This window comes from Labeo rohita, chromosome 20, assembly GCF_022985175.1.
Source record: "Labeo rohita strain BAU-BD-2019 chromosome 20, IGBB_LRoh.1.0, whole genome shotgun sequence".
Classification (NCBI taxonomy): domain Eukaryota; kingdom Metazoa; phylum Chordata; class Actinopteri; order Cypriniformes; family Cyprinidae; genus Labeo; species Labeo rohita.
The window spans coordinates 1,639,368-1,655,389 of NC_066888.1; the positions used below are offsets into that span (position 1 = coordinate 1,639,368).

The 16,022-nt window shown below is 38.5% G+C and overlaps 1 protein-coding gene across 20 annotated transcripts in view; it reads right to left on the reverse strand.

Moving 5' to 3' along the window:
* The window catches only part of LOC127182601 (NACHT, LRR and PYD domains-containing protein 3-like), a 60,020-nt gene extending 59,718 nt beyond the window's left edge, over positions 1-302 (reverse strand). For 17 of the 20 annotated variants that reach the window (XM_051137938.1, XM_051137946.1, XM_051137942.1 and 14 more), the window contains exon 1: positions 6-226. In XM_051137938.1, the coding sequence (XP_050993895.1) occupies positions 6-55 (50 nt within the window). In that variant the 5' untranslated portion in view covers positions 56-226. The other 3 variants (XM_051137933.1, XM_051137935.1, XM_051137934.1) reach the window with 3 other exon arrangements.
* Positions 303-16,022: the final 15,720 nt, after the last annotated feature.

The following is a 16,022-nucleotide window of genomic DNA, read 5'->3' on the forward strand; positions in this document are numbered from 1 at the left end:
AGTACCTGCATCCTGGAGAAAAATCTTCATCTCGGGGTGTTTGTGTGTCATCCATGATGAAGCTGAAGAAACAGAAGAGTTTCCAACACTTACTCTGGGTGGAAATGACAAACTAATCATTCAGCTGAACGGATCCTGAGAATCAAATGCTAAAATGAACCACAGAACAAGCAACAAAACCACTTCATTTGTTAAAAAATAAAAAATACCGAATACATATGAAAGAACACACGTATTTTAGTCATCTGCGTCGTCGAGTCATCTGCACTTCCTCTGCCAGTGCCGTCACATGCATTCACCACTGCTACGGGAATCTTGGGGGCAAAGTTCAAGTTTAATAATCTGTAACTATAACATCATGAAAATCCCTGTCATGAACATTCCTGTTTTTCTTTTCTTTTCTTTTTTTTTTTTTGGAAAATTGGTTTAAAAATTTTATTATTTTTGTGTCTCAACTTTTTCATCAAAATGCTTCAATCTTATGAAGGTATTTTTGGTGCAAAACAACAAAGAATTTGTAGTTGTAGAGAACAGCCACACGTGTGTAATAGTAAAAGTCACAGACAAAAGTTGCACACTTGTAGATTTTTTTTTCTCTCTCCCACGAACACAACACAACAGTTACACTTTCTCGAATCCATCACTGTAGGTACACAAATCCTATTCTATGAATCACAAATCAAGAAACTCGTACACTCACATGTTTTACTACTATTGCTGCAGTAAATTTGGTGAGTGGAAAGTATAATGATTCTACACTGCCTTTTTTATTGCAGGTTATGTCAGATGTTACATAACAGCAAACACGTTGTAGTCTATTCTATTGGTTACGTCATCTGCAACGGAGGTGTAATATGAAGGTATTTTTGGTGCGAAACAACTGAGCTCTGTGACGGCAGAATTTGTAGTTGTAGAGAATAGCCACACACGCGTAATAGTACATTTGAAGTCACAGTCATAAATTGCAAACTTGTGGATTTTTTTTTCTCTCCCACAAACACAACACAACAGTTACACCTTCTCGAATCCTTCATTGCAGGTACACAAATCCTATTCTACAAATTACAAATCAAGAAACTCGTACGCTCGCATGTTTTGCTACTATTGCTGCAGTGAATGTGGTGCAAAACCAAGGGACACGCCCCCTCAGCCGGACTGAGTGGCAAAAGATCCTTCAGCTTAATGGATTTAATAGGGAAGTTGCGAAAATGCAAGTAAAACAAACAATAATCAGTTTAAACTTAAACTTGCTAAACTTTATATAATGTTCCTAACAACTTGGTCAGTGCATATTGATACAGCCAGAAATTGTGTTTTCTAACACTTATATTTGTTTGATGTTGACGCCGGTGAAAATAAATAAAGCAAATTTGCCTGTGAGCTCATTTTGTAAATACAAAATAGGTTGGTCTAAACCCCGGTGATCACTTATATCAATGTTATATACATCATCATATCGTCCAGCTGAAAAACGTATATAGTTTTTGTCAGTGTTTATTTAAAACATCCAGTTATGCAGAATTTAAGATGGTAAATATTTAGCTGATGACTTGTCAATACGATATACTACAATACAATATATAGGATATGATTTTACTGCACAGTTCAACATATTAACATGAAATGATAACTGCAAATCTGTGTTTCGCTGCCTGGAACCCATTTGTTTCTTTGAATTGCAGCAATTAATTCGCATCTCTTTTCAGTAGCTTTCACCAGTCTGTAAAAATATACCTCAGGTTTCTTGTCAAATCTCTTTGTACAGTCAATCGCAAAGCTTGTTCTGGTTTTAGAGGTGTTTTGTGTGTTCTGTCACAGCATTCGCGTTTAAACCAATGCTGCCACTCAGTCTTTTTGCCACTCAGTGGGCGGAGCGCAGCCGCTCCAGCTGACGGTGACGTCACATGCACACCCTCTATGAAACCAACACGGAAGTGACTTAAACTGCAATTCATCGACTGGCCGCTAGCAGAAAAAAGAATATGTTTAATTTTTTTTATAACTTATCCGTTTAAATTATATTAAGCCTTAAAGTTCGGCATAATTTAGGGTGTGGCCACTTGAGTGACAGGTGCATTGCCGCTGCTGTCACCACCATTGCGCTAGGCGGGCGTGGTTTCAGCAACCAGCTCCACCCATGTCCCGCCTCTTTGCCTATTTTCGATTATCCGGGAGTGACGTGCAGTGGCGCGAATCCAAGATGGCGTCGGCCGACTCCTGCCCACTAAGAGCTTCAAAAATGCTCTTCAGAAACCTACAGATGACGTCACGGACACTACGTCCTTTTTTTTTACAGTCTATGTGCAAAACACATTTGCACATCTGCATTAAAAATGTGAAGTCACGGATGAATTTTGTACATGCGCAAATCAGTATGCGACTTCTTGTAATGAGATTTGCACTTGTAGAATGTTTTCTTGCATGCATATATATATATATATCTATATATATATATAATTGATTTTTTTTTCTTGGATGCTTTTTCTAGCACAAACACAAGTGTATTACGACAGTGGTGCGAATCTGCTGCTACGAGTCTCAAACGCTGTTCTTCTTTTGCAAAAGACAAGTTTTGCGCACTTTTGTACCACACATCTGTTTGAAATATGGAGCAAAAGTGATTTGTGCATCTGTAGAGGCAAAGGCGGGCACTCCTCAGAGATCAGAGAAGTTTGGCCAATGAGAAAACTTTGTATCCGTTTTTTGTTATTCTTTATAGTTCTTCGGTTTTGTTATGACCAAGTTTGTGCATCTTATCGCCTGCAACATTGGGGGTGCATTTTGGAGCCATCGTGACGGTGATTGCATCAGCTGGTAAATTAATTTCTAATGTCAGTTATCCGAATCAATCAGGAAATTAATCAGGAAAGTATAATGATTCTACACTGCCTTTTTATTGCAGGTTATGTCAGACATTCATCTGCAACGGAGGTGTATTGGAGTCTTTTCTTGTGATTGCATTACAGAGGTGGTAACAACAGGTGAGTAACTGCCATCAACTACTATATAAGCCGAATTAGCCACTGTCTGCTGCTCTCTACTAACCCACAGACTTGTCTAACAAATATTATGAATGTTGTTTATTTTAAGTTCTGTTATTGCACGGTAGGTTTTTTTTTTTTTCCGACCACAAACAACACTTTTGTTACGACTCTGTTACAGGAGATTTCTCTGAGCAAAAACACGTATCCTGACTATGAGGGACAGAATCATCATATGGCTAGCTGTCAATTTCATTAAAATTAGGTAACTCCAAAATACATTTGATTTTACATTTTATTTACATTAATGCTTTTGCCACATGCGTTAATCCAAAGCAACTGGACTGGAGTGCTGCATTAAGTAAAAAAAAAATATTGAGTTAAATGACTCAAACAGTATTTTCAAGTACTTTTTTTTTTTTGTCTAGTTTGTGGTCTGGATCATGTCATCTGCCATACATTCCAGTTGGAGCATTTTCTTGTAATGGCCATCGTAACAGTGATAACATCAACTGGTAAGTTAGCCAAATACCCTAGTTAAAGTTTTTTAATTTCGTTATTAAACATCGTATAGATCTTGCTAATTACTTATAAAGCCCTGAATGGTTTAGCATTTCAGTACTTGAGTGAGCTCTTATTTTATTATAGTCCTCCATGTCTGCTGTGTTCTCAAAACTCAGGCAATTTGATAATACCTGAAATATCAAAAACAACTGCGGTCAGCAGATCATTTTCATATTTAGTTCCAAACTCTTGAACAATCTACCTAAAACGGTTCAGGAGCCAGACACACTGTAGATTAAAGATCCATTCTCTTTAACCTGGCCTACACATTGACACATTTCTATATTTCAAAACCATTAAAGGATTGCTAGGCTGCATTCATTAGATCAGTCAGAACCGGAAGCACTTTCCATAACACCCAGTGAACTTGTTGCATGGTAAGAAGAATGGTAGCTACGCTAATATTAGTCTCTTTCTTATTCCGAGGTCAACGTAGTCACCCAGATCCAGTCTGTATCCAGATCAGATGATGCATCAACACCTAGAAACGACCTCTACAGCCCTGAATGTCAGCGGAGACCACGTCAACTAAATGAGCACCAGAGATGGATCCCCAGTAAAGACCTCGTCACACAGACAGCCATCAGCACAAGACCACGGGAACCAGATGAGTCCTCTGCACAATCTGACTTTCCTACAGCCTAGAATTAAATTTCTGGTTTCGTCTGGTCAGGAGAATGACACACTATTTCCCTGTTTATTATTGTAAAGCCGCTTTGACACAGTCTGCATTGTGAAAAGCTCTATATAAATAACGGTGACTTGAATTGACATGGCTCTACTGTTTGATCTGAAAGAATGCACTATAAGGAATGGAGCTTAAATGATTTGTGATGGATTATCAACTAATTATGCACATCCCTTGTAGGCATGTTCCGATGGGGCGTAACGATCAGTGACATCTACTGACGGACACCTTACTGTGTTGTCACAGGAACAAATTCAAAGTTGGGGCAAATTCTGTAAACACTATTTAAACAAATATTGTAAAACTTTTTTTTTTTTTTTCCTTGTGCTTGCAGGTTCATTCCACGAAATTAACTCTGGTGGCACCAAATGCCATTGAGATTCACAGATCAGATGGAATTCTGGAAAGAGGGCGCAAAGAAAACACATTTTTAAACTGCATTTTATTTTTGCAAAGCCTGTTTTGCCATGCTACAGATACAAAGTCCCCAGGTGACTCTGGTGATGCCATTTTTTAGCTGTGCACACTAGAGATGAAGATTTGTAATTTGTATTTTCAAAAAGAAAATGTTCAACAATTAAAAAGAATATTATCAAGACAAATGCTAATGAGTTATTGTGGAAAAAAAAAAAAGCAGCCACACACACAGTATTATACCACAACTGGATTGTTTTATTTAAAAAAAAAAAAAAAAAAAAAAAAACACAATAAACTGAACAGTCCTGATACCGACAACGCAGTAATAATACTTACATTAAAATACAGTGAATACATCCAGCTACTGTAAAACTTAAAGCATAAGAGAAAAAAAACAAAAACAAAACAAAACAAAAAAAAACAAAAAAAAAAAACACAACAAAACCACTTTACAGTGTAGTTTAGGTGCCTGTCAGTTAGTACCCAAACAAACGGGGAAAATAAAACGAGTTCATCTTCCGGAGCTCGTAGCAGCAAATACCAATAGAAGTACATTTTCTTTCTTCTGAAATCATTCACTGTTATACTGTACATTTGATCATAATTTAAATATATTAACAGATATATTTAATCATCTTGTATATGACACTCATAGTAGTTAATATTAATAACAGATTAATCAATCTTTTACAAAGCCTCTTTGTGAGTTGAAGCAGGGATGGGCAAACTTGGTGCTGGCGGGCCACTGTCCTGCAGCGTTTAGCTTTAACCATAGTCAAACACATCTCAACCAGCTAACGTTAGTTTAAACTTTAATTAGGATGACTAGAAGGCTACAGGTAGGTGAGTTTTATCAGGGTTGGAGCAAAACTCATTTAATATTTAAACTATAAACAAGTGTAAAGTGTCACAGTGAGGTGATTTTAGAAAAATAAAGAAAATGTACCATTATTGGTTGCCGCTGTCTGCTCCAGAGGATGCTCATGCAACTCCTTTTTTTTTCCCCTCCCTGCTGAAAACTAGCTTTTCTTTTCTGATTGGCTAAACTTCTCTGATCTTTGAAGAGCACCCGCCGTTGCCTCTACAAATGCACAAATCAATTTTGCTCCATATTTTAAACAGATGTGTGGTGCAAAAGTCAAGTGCGTGAAACTTGTCATTTGCAAGAGAAAAACAGCGTCTAAGACTCGTAGCAACAGATTCACGCCATTGTTGTAACACACTTGTGTTTGTGCTAGAAGCATACTAATGAAGTCCTATCCACAGTTGAGACCAGACAATGTGATTATGTGAGACGGGTGCTTTTATACTGTGGTGCTGGTGATTGGTGGATGACGATCAGGTGTGTGTGATTAGAACTGATTATGTGGAAGACTGCTGATTGGTGGAAGAGCCTGGTGTTTCCATGACAATCTGTAGTTACTCTGTGTTTTTAGTTAAGCATGAAATTCCTGTTAGTCCAAAAGAATTTGCAATTGTTGCTGATGAGGTGCTGCATAGAGTTCCCATGCTTTTTAGGGGCCCTTTCTAATCTCCTGTCACTCAGTGGATCTTTGTAAAACATTTGTAGGTCACCAAAGCCTTTCATCATCACAAAAAAAATAAAAATACAAAAAGTTTTGTTAGGGATGGAGTCTATTTATGTGGCTTATGTAATTTTTTTTTTTTCTAATGGTTTTGTAACTGATATTCCCTGGAAGAAAGTTTGGCCATTACATCACAAATACTTTATTACTAACAAATGAGAGAAATTACATAGCTGATTCATAGATTTTACCCGGATAAGTGCTCTCATAAAAGACTTCAGAATGATATTAATGCCTTTTTGTTTAATAAATTTACATTTATTCTGGAATTGCTCTTACACAACATCATTTTGGTGTGACATGCTTGATTTTATCAAATGTTATGTGAATCCTACTTTTGAGTTTACTTATGGAAATGTAATTTTTGGTTTTCAGAAATGTGAAAAAAGGTCATACTTATTAAACCTCTTTTTTTTTAACTTCAAATTTTTCAAACTTGAAATGAAAATGTATTTTGAATCTACTGAGTTCTCTACAAACTTAAAAACAATAAGAACAATGGCTTTGCTAAAGGACTTGGCACTGGACTGAAAGACTGAATGACCTTGGACTGTTGTTGTATTGTTATGATTTGACAATGATCAATTGTTATTGTTTTTTTCAAGCACTCAATTATAAATAAATGAACAAATCTTGAGTGCAAAGCGCTGCATATGCCGAGCTCTGAATGCTGAGTTTCTGTCCATTTTTCTAATGTGCAACAAGTTCACGGGGGGAAGTCAAGACAGCAGAATGTGACATCTGTTTTTTTTTTTTTTTAACATTGGAAAGCACAATGTTTGTGCTTATTGTGATTGTACACAAATATAAATGTACCCTTTGTAGTTTCATATGATGTCTCACTCTTATCTTTGTTTCTGAGGTCATAAGGAACAAATTCATATCAGTTCTAGCATATGTGACATCATTATTTTATTATCAAAACAAAATAAACCAACCAAACATATAAAAAAGTTAAACTGCTCAATTAAAATAGTCCGAAGTACATTCTATTACGTTCGTCCACCAATCATTGCGCATGTGGAGGATGATTTACGTGCACTGGAGTGAAGTTCAACACATAATAAATAATGGTTTAGGATCCAAAATACATCATGAATATAGAAACATTTGAGTGGATTCGTATCGAATGAGAGAGGTAGGCTACGTGAGCCCAACGCCTATTTCAGTTTCAGCAATGAATTCGTTTGACTTGATGTTTAGCTACGCTTAGGCCAACTATGTATCATTATTTTTCTGAATATTGTTGTCAGAACTTTCTGAGAACCAAAAATTGTTAAGTGGGAGTAAATGAATGGTGTCCTTTAAACTCACCATGTTAGTTGATCTATAAAAGCTAAAGGACACCACTGCAATTCAGAGAACAAGTCATAAAGTCTTCTTTAAACTTTGTAGTCACATGTACAATAAACATGACGGCTTTGCGCATATAATACAGTTGTGGCCTAATGGTGTTCACTAATCACTGCACAGTTTGTAGTGCAGTTTTACCATTTACTCCACATTGTTATTCTTCTCATTATTTCCATATAGCAGCTAATGAACTGGAAGTCTAAGCAAAAATAAGGTGGATAAAGCCTTGCTCAAGATTTGAACCATATGGTTTGTTCAAGTCATGTTGGATAAATCGTATTTACTGAGTTGAGTGCACATGAACGCCACAGCAAAGTCGTTATTACGAGTGGGAAACTCAAAAGTTTCTGAGTTGGGGGTGTGTTAGTGAAAAAAACATGTCGGATGCAATGGACACAGCCAAAGCCAAAGATATGCAGTGTCTTCATTGTTGAAATAAATAAATCATTTTTTGTAACGTACAATAAAACTATATAAGTTACATATACAAAATATTGTATTATTGTATAATTACCATAGAATATATAATGATGCAGTTTACATCACCTTCATAAATTAAATAAAAACAGAAAAAAGCTAAAACACAATGATGCACACTCTTTATTCGTCATTTTGTAGATACAGAGTTTAAAAAAACCCCGAAACATTTAATTTTGTGTAGAAAAGGTAAATCGCCATCTTATTCCGACCAAAGTAACTTAAACGCACCTGACGTCGTAATGACGACTTGTCAACTCGTAAGTATGAACGTCCCAGGAGGACTTACATGCAGCAATAGATGCAAATCTGGCTGAGTCTTGTGAATCAGTGGCTGAGTCCACAGAGTTCAACACGTTAGATTCACGGTCAAAGTATTTCAGACTGTTCATAGACTGTTCACAAATTGTGTCCATAATTATTATTATAATCTGATTTTGTCATAATCACATAAGATGTCTACAACAATTGAATGCAGTGAATCTGAGGGCGAGTCTGTCGCTCTAACTGGTTGGGTTTCGGAGACATCAAGCTTTGAAAGCATCGATTTAAACGATGAAATAATGGACTCAATGGAGAACAGCCAAGCAGGTGAGATGGAAATTAAAAATGGGTGAATTTCTAATGTCGCACAGTAATCTCTGTAGTGTTCTTTTGTATCCGTCCATCTTCTCGAGGTCTGCTCTCAGTGTTTGACCTCTTTGACAAGAACAGGTTACTTCTGTGAACTGTTTACAAGTTATTCTAATTGTTAGAATTTTACCGGATCTATTTAACTGTCAGGAATTTGTTGAAGATGGTTTCTAGTCTGTAGTCAGAGATGTTTCTAATATTTTATTCTTCACTGTTGTTTATTTCAGACAAACCTACAAAACAGAAGAAGTATTATTAAATTATTAAGAATTAATAAAATTAAATTAAAACAACACAAAGAACATAATACTATCAGGAAATTGTTAAAGACAAGTAAATAGTAATAAATTAACAAATGACCATGTGTCACGGTGTTGTCGTGTGCGGGGAATGAGGAGTAGGAACGAGGAGCTCGGAACATAGAGTTTATTTAAATAATCCACAGGAACGAACAGGAACAGTAGGGAATCCACACGTAAATAAAACGCACAAGACTTTAAGAACCGACAAAGACACGGGGAACAGAACCAAACTTATATACACAGACTAATCACAGGGAGACAGGTGTAATCGATTAAACAGTGACGTAATAATTAAAGACGGAACAGGAAAGACCAAATAAGGGCATACATGGGGAAAAAAACACAAAACAGTCCACTGGGTGTGACACCATGATCATGGTTATTAATATTATCACGGTATTGTGAAAATGTGTTGAAAATGTTCAAAAAGTATTCAAACACACAAAAACCAACAAATAAAATGCAGCTCATACACTTTTTGTCACAACTGCAAGACATGGAGTGATGAGATGTCAGGGTAAATTTAAACAAAACTGAATTTACTAAACAACAACCAAAGGAGATTAACACAGATGTGGGGAATTACAACAGACACTGGACGAGGAACTCAGGAACAGAACTATCTTTAAATGATCAACAAACGAGGAACTAAACAAGGTAATCAATGAACAACACCTGGAAATAATGGAACTCATAAACATTGGGAACAAAAACAGGATAACCAAATATGGGCAAGGAGAACACGTTAGGGAAAATTCATCCAACACAAACTGGACGCACGGCGGACACACTGACAGCGCATACTTTATTGAAAACAAACTGAAAGTTTAACCCGCTCTCTTGCAGCATCTTTTCTGTGATGAGAAAAGATGCTGCAAGAGATCGAAGAGATTCTGCAGGCTAGGGACCGGACTGTCCTTTCTTCCCCCCAGAGAGATGTCCCCCTTTTGCCGGGGACGGACCCTTCCTCCCTGGCCTTGCCTGCTGCTTAGAGTGCATGCACGCTCGTCCCGATTCCCAAGCACCAGGCCTGGGTGCTGTAGCTGAAGTCGGCCTCTTGGTTGGCGGGGGGCGGGAAGACACCCTAGGCCCTGGGCAAGCCACTGACTGTGCTAGCCTGCTGACCCTCTTCAGCATTGCACCTCTTAGTGACTCCACCTGCTTTTTAGAGTCCTCAAACCGTGCCTGAAATGCACCAAGGTATTCTCCGAAGAGGCAGAACAGGCAGGTCGGGCACTGAGGAATGCACTCCGATCTCACTCAGGCAGGTTCGCCAGGGTCAGCCAAAGATGATGCTATGCCACCACAGTACCGGCCACATCAATGACACCAGCGCACCACGGGTTGCACGCAGAATGTAATCGGCCGTGGAACGCACTTCCCTCATAAGTGCGCCACACAGTCTCCTTGCTGACACAGCCTCGCTCAGCTCTCCCAGGCAGATGGCTTGATAAGTCTGCAGTAAAGACAGAGCTTAATGCTCTGGCCGTGCAGGCTTGCTCACCATAGATCCTGCCCAGCTGCTTAAACGAGAACCTGGCCATTCCACGAAAACGGCCATTCCACGGACAACTTCTCTAACATTCTTCATTTGAGATCCATGAAGGGATCTTTGCCCGCCTCACTACCTCCCGCTGCTTCGGAGAAAGAGGGGGAAGCCGGGATTTGTCCTACCTGAAAAGTGTCATCAGAGAACTCTTCGCCCGCATCCAGCGAGACAGAGTCATCGTTCATACAGCCAAACTCCCGGCTGAAGTCAGGAGCAATCAGAGGGATACCTCCGGCCTTCTCTGCCTCTACACAATCACCCCAGCTCCCCGCGGCCTCTCCAAAAAGGCCAGAGCCACCTCTGGATCAGCCTCTGAGGACAGAAGCAGACCATGACTGGCCACTGCCCCACCGAGCACACGCTCTACAAACGCCACACGCCGGGTCAAGCGTGGAACAGCAAAGCTGCCAGCAATGTGCACATGCTCCAGGGTTGGAGAGAGCCATCCTGGCGTGGACAATCCCCAGACACACCGGGTAGTGCTCGTGAGTATCTCTTTCGGACAGTGAATACCCACATGCCATGGGACAGGGGCGAGATTCAATTTTGTGCTTAGACATCCTACTCAAACAAGAGTGAATTAGCCCTTGTTAGCATAGCTAAACTTGAGCCTAACAACCCTTTTCTTGTCTGTTTCTCTTTTCTTAGTTTCATAAGGATCACCACCATTGGCATTGTGAATGTGGCATGATGTGTCCTAGCAGCACAGTGAAGAGCAGATGAACAATGGGAATGACACATGCGACTGCATTTATATGCTGTGGGCAGGCAGCCCCGCCCACGTCGTCATGCGTCATTAGCCTTTTAGGCGTGAATATAGGTCTTCAGCAGATGGCGCATTAGTCATGTGTTGTACTGAGTGAACCGACTGAACGAAAACACACTGAACAGTCCATGTACGTGACATTACGCCCCCACCCAACACCCCCCACCCCCTTCCGGAAGGACCCCCCACCCTCAGCCCCCAGCAGAAGACACTATAACCAAACCCAGCAAACACAGTACGTTGTGACGACGTCGTCAGTTCGTCCCTTTGTCAGCGCGACATTACTTTATGGCGACGTTGTGAGGACGTCGTGGCCAAGTTCCATTTTTTAGAATATTGGCTAACGTTCCAGAAACGTCGTGGGCACGGCCTCAACAGACGTCGCTAGTTAGTCCCATCGGGAACGTTGTGGCGACGTGGTCCCCTGGTCTCTATAATATAGGTCTACCAGTATTTTATTTACAATATATTTACAATTGATAAATATAAAATGCTTACAATTTAAAATGTTAGATATTTATTCGTCAAGACTGACATTCCATTTATACATGCTAGAGAGATATTCAAGGTTTTAGAATGTTGGTGAGGTTCCATCAACAGGGCTAGTTAACGTTGTGGCGACGTGGTCCCCTGGTCTCTATAATATAGGTCTACCAGTATTTTATTTACAATATATTTACAATTGATAAATATAAAATGCTTACAATTTAAAATGTTAGATATTTATTCGTCAAGACTGACATGTCGACATTCCATTTATACATGCTAGAGAGATATTCAAGGTTTTAGAATGTTGGTGACGTTCCAGAAACGTCGTGGGCTCGTCCTCTACAGACGTTGCTAGTTGGTCCCATGGGGAACGTTGTAGGGACGTGATCCTATGGTCTCTACCCAGCATACACAGTATGTTGTGAGGACGTCGCCAGTTGGTCGTCATTTGGTCAGCGTGACATTACTTGACAACGTCGTGAGGACGTCGTGGTAACGTTCCATTTTTCAGAATTTTGGCTAAGGTCCCAGAAACGTCCTGTGCACGTCCTCAAAAGACGTCGCTAGTTAGTCGCATGGGAACGTTGTAGCGACGTGGTCAGCTGGTCTGCAGATAACTTTTCATATTATTGCACTACATGTATTTGGCCTATCTTTTTAAGGTGTATACCATTTGGATAGCCTATAATAAGGGAAATATACTGAATTAATCAAGCATTTTGCATGATGGCATGAATCGATTCATCATGTCTGTGTGTTTTAATAAAAACTGTTCTGAAAGATCTGTCTTATTATAGTGTTATAGAAATATAATAATTATGCCGTCATTTAAAATGTGGATATATATTTGTCAGCAAATTAATGACAAAACAAAAACCAAATAGTTTGTTAGCAAATAGCAATAATTTATGCTTGTGAATGACAGAAAAAATTTATTGAAAAACGGCATGGGACAAGTGAACATTTAAACCAGCGCACGTCACTTTTTGTGTACTGCGTAAGTGCGCGTGCCCGGACACGAAGGAAAAGGTAAGCGCTATAAATCATTTTTTATTCATCGTTTTTGATGATATAACGTTAGATATCATGTAAGATGATTAGTGTTTTGTATTTTTGTAGGTTTTCTATATTAATTTCGTAAATAAATGCCATGTTTGGTTCGCTTATGTCGCGGTCTGAGGTAACGTTAACTGCTAAAATCATGAGAAAAAAATGTATTCCTTCTTTTTAGTTCAGTTTAAAATGTAACACAATAAACTATACAGTATTCACTGTCAAATTAAAAAAAAAAACTTCAACCGTAATAGCTTGTTTGACTGCCTGCCACTCTCGCTTTATGTTGCTCATGCTAGCCATATTGTAAGCTTGAATATAAACTACTGTTTAAACGTTTAATTAGACCGATGCTAGCGAAATCACCTTCAGTGTATGTGGGAATAATAATTTCCGCATTTCCCCTGGAGCAACAGACCTGTAAATTGTGTCATTTGCTCACTATTGGTGTTAAAGGTGTTTTTACATGCTTGCTTTTTATGCTAGTTAACGTTACCTTTCATTCACAAATAGATCTGATACGTTCGTTTTAACAAATCTTTTAATAAACAAGTGGTTAATTTTCTTTTAATAAACAAGTGGTTAATTTTCTTTAGGTCCTGACTGTCAATGAACCAGGCAATGATTCAGTGAGTTGCTTATTAGAAAAGATGCCCATTTGTTACTACCTAGTAGACTCAATATTTTATTCATTGTTGTAAAACTAACATTTTTGTCAGCAGGAGGAGAGATAGTCTGGGCAGCACCAAGCCGACAACTATTATGATTATGAGTAGGGATGATTATCGAGAACAGGTACTGATTTGGCTCCTGACTTGTTCAGTACTGAAAAACTGATATAAGCTACAGGACCAGCAATGCTGCTATTGGTGTTTTTGTATTGTTGATTCTTTCCTCTTTAGAAATAACTGCATATCATCCAAACCATCTCCAAATGAATGGCTGCAAGATAATCCATCATGTTTCATAGGAATCAGCGAATCCTGGGTGAAGAACTAAACCTCATTGTTTTAGTGTCACTCAGGCACAACTATAGATTTAAATTGATTTTAGTGGCTTATATGTTTATATTTCAGGCCTGCCTGACCATTCTGTTGCCCTAGATGTGAAGACACCCTGGAACTGCATTTCTCATGGTTGAAAGAGTTGTGCATCGATATCCAGACATACAAGAAGCCTTCCTGGACCCACACGACAAAATGCTCAGGAGGAGAGGCAGGTAATCCACAGGGTTGGATTTCACAATTTACTCATAACTAGATAGGTATCACTTAAAGGAAAAGTCTACTTTCAGATCAAAAATTAGGGGTGCACCGATACCGGTATGAGGTACTGTACGAGCTTGACGAGTTAATATCGTTTTCTCACAGACATTACTCAGAAGTTTGTAGTTCTGTCAGATATGTCAAAAATAAGTAAGTAAAACAATGCACAAGTTATCTAAAGATAGGGAGAGAGAGGGGGCGGGGGAGCGCAATTCTGTTGCGTGATCTTTATTGATGTTTGCTCACTTAGCACATGCATAATTTGGATTAAAACTAATTTGGAAATATAAAATTTATAGGGGCATTCACTATAAAGCACACACAACTTTATTGGCGAAAATATCACTGTTAGGAGATTTATAACAAGTAGTTCCCTGCATTATTACAACAAAACGCATGATTACAGTAGCTGCTGCAATGGAGCAGCTCTAATGCTAATAAATTAAAGATGATGTACCATAGAGCAAAAAATGAACAGTGAAAGTAACGAAAACTTAGGTGTAAGTGTTAAGCAAAAACTAAGTGTAGATATAACTGAAAGATATAGTCAAATCAAAAATTATTCAGACACTAGTATAATTTTTATTTATGTTTTATTAATGTGCAGGACACTATAGTTCATTTATGTAAATCAGCAAAATAAAGTAAAAGTGTGACATATTATACCTCAAAAAAATTTCATACAGTAAAATTGATCACTTGGGATCAATCAAAAATGATAAGTTCCATTTTGCAGAGAAATGTTGTCTGATAATGTGAGAAAAGATGTCTGAATAAATTTTGGTTTGACTGTATCTATTTGATAAATGAAGTTAACCAACTAACATTTTACATATTCTTTTAGTTTCTGTACCCAATATTTTATAAATTTACCGGTAAATTAAAAAACATTGATATTGGTACTCAGAATCGGCAAGTACCAAAAATAAAACCATCGGTGTCGGTCGAGTACTGAAAAAAGTGGTGTCGGTGCATCCCTAGTACTCACCCCCGTGTCATCCAAGATGTTCATGTCTTTCTTACTTCAGTCATAAAGAAATTATGTTTTTTGAGGATTCAATTCAGCATTTTTCTTTATATAGTAGACTTCTATGGTGCCCCGAGTTTGTTAACGATCCCAAATGTGGTTGTAAACAACCTCGGCGAGGAAGACGGGTCTTATCTAGTGAAACGATCAGTTATTTTCATAAAAATAATACAATTTACATACTTTTTAATGTCAAATGCTCGTCTTGTCTTGCTCTGCCTAAACTCTTGCATTCAGCTGGAGCGGCAATTAATACACAGAGTCGTAAATGACTGACAAGCTATGCAGAATCACGCTCATAATCAAATGCGATTCATCTGCGATTATGAGCACAATTTTGCGTAGCTTGTGAGTGATTTACGACTCCATGTATAAATTGCCGTTCAAGCTGAATGCAGATGATGGAAATTTACTACTAATCAAAGAAACTGGCTTCACTGACTATACGTGCGTGATAATTACATGCAATTTATCGTGTAGCCCTACTCTCCCCTATGCCTAAATCATACACAAAATCATTTTGCTGTGTTTCCCACAGGATTTTTTTGAGACTATGGAGGATAGCTGGACCTTGGTCTGCCTGGGGGATCTGGGGCCATGGCCTTGTGTAAGAAATGTACTGTACAGTTTAAAGTTACATTTGTCTGTCTGGAAGCACTTTGAGAGTTCAGTATTAAGAGCTCCAACCCATGCACAGTGTGGAAATTTAACAAAAAAGAAAGTCTATGCCAGGGTTCCTCAAATCTTACCCAGGAGGGCCAATCCACTGCAGAGTTTAGCTCCAACCCTGATCAAACTCACCTGCCTGTGATTTTCTAATGATCCTGAAGACATTGATTGGCATGCTCAGATGTGTTTGATTAGGGTTAGAG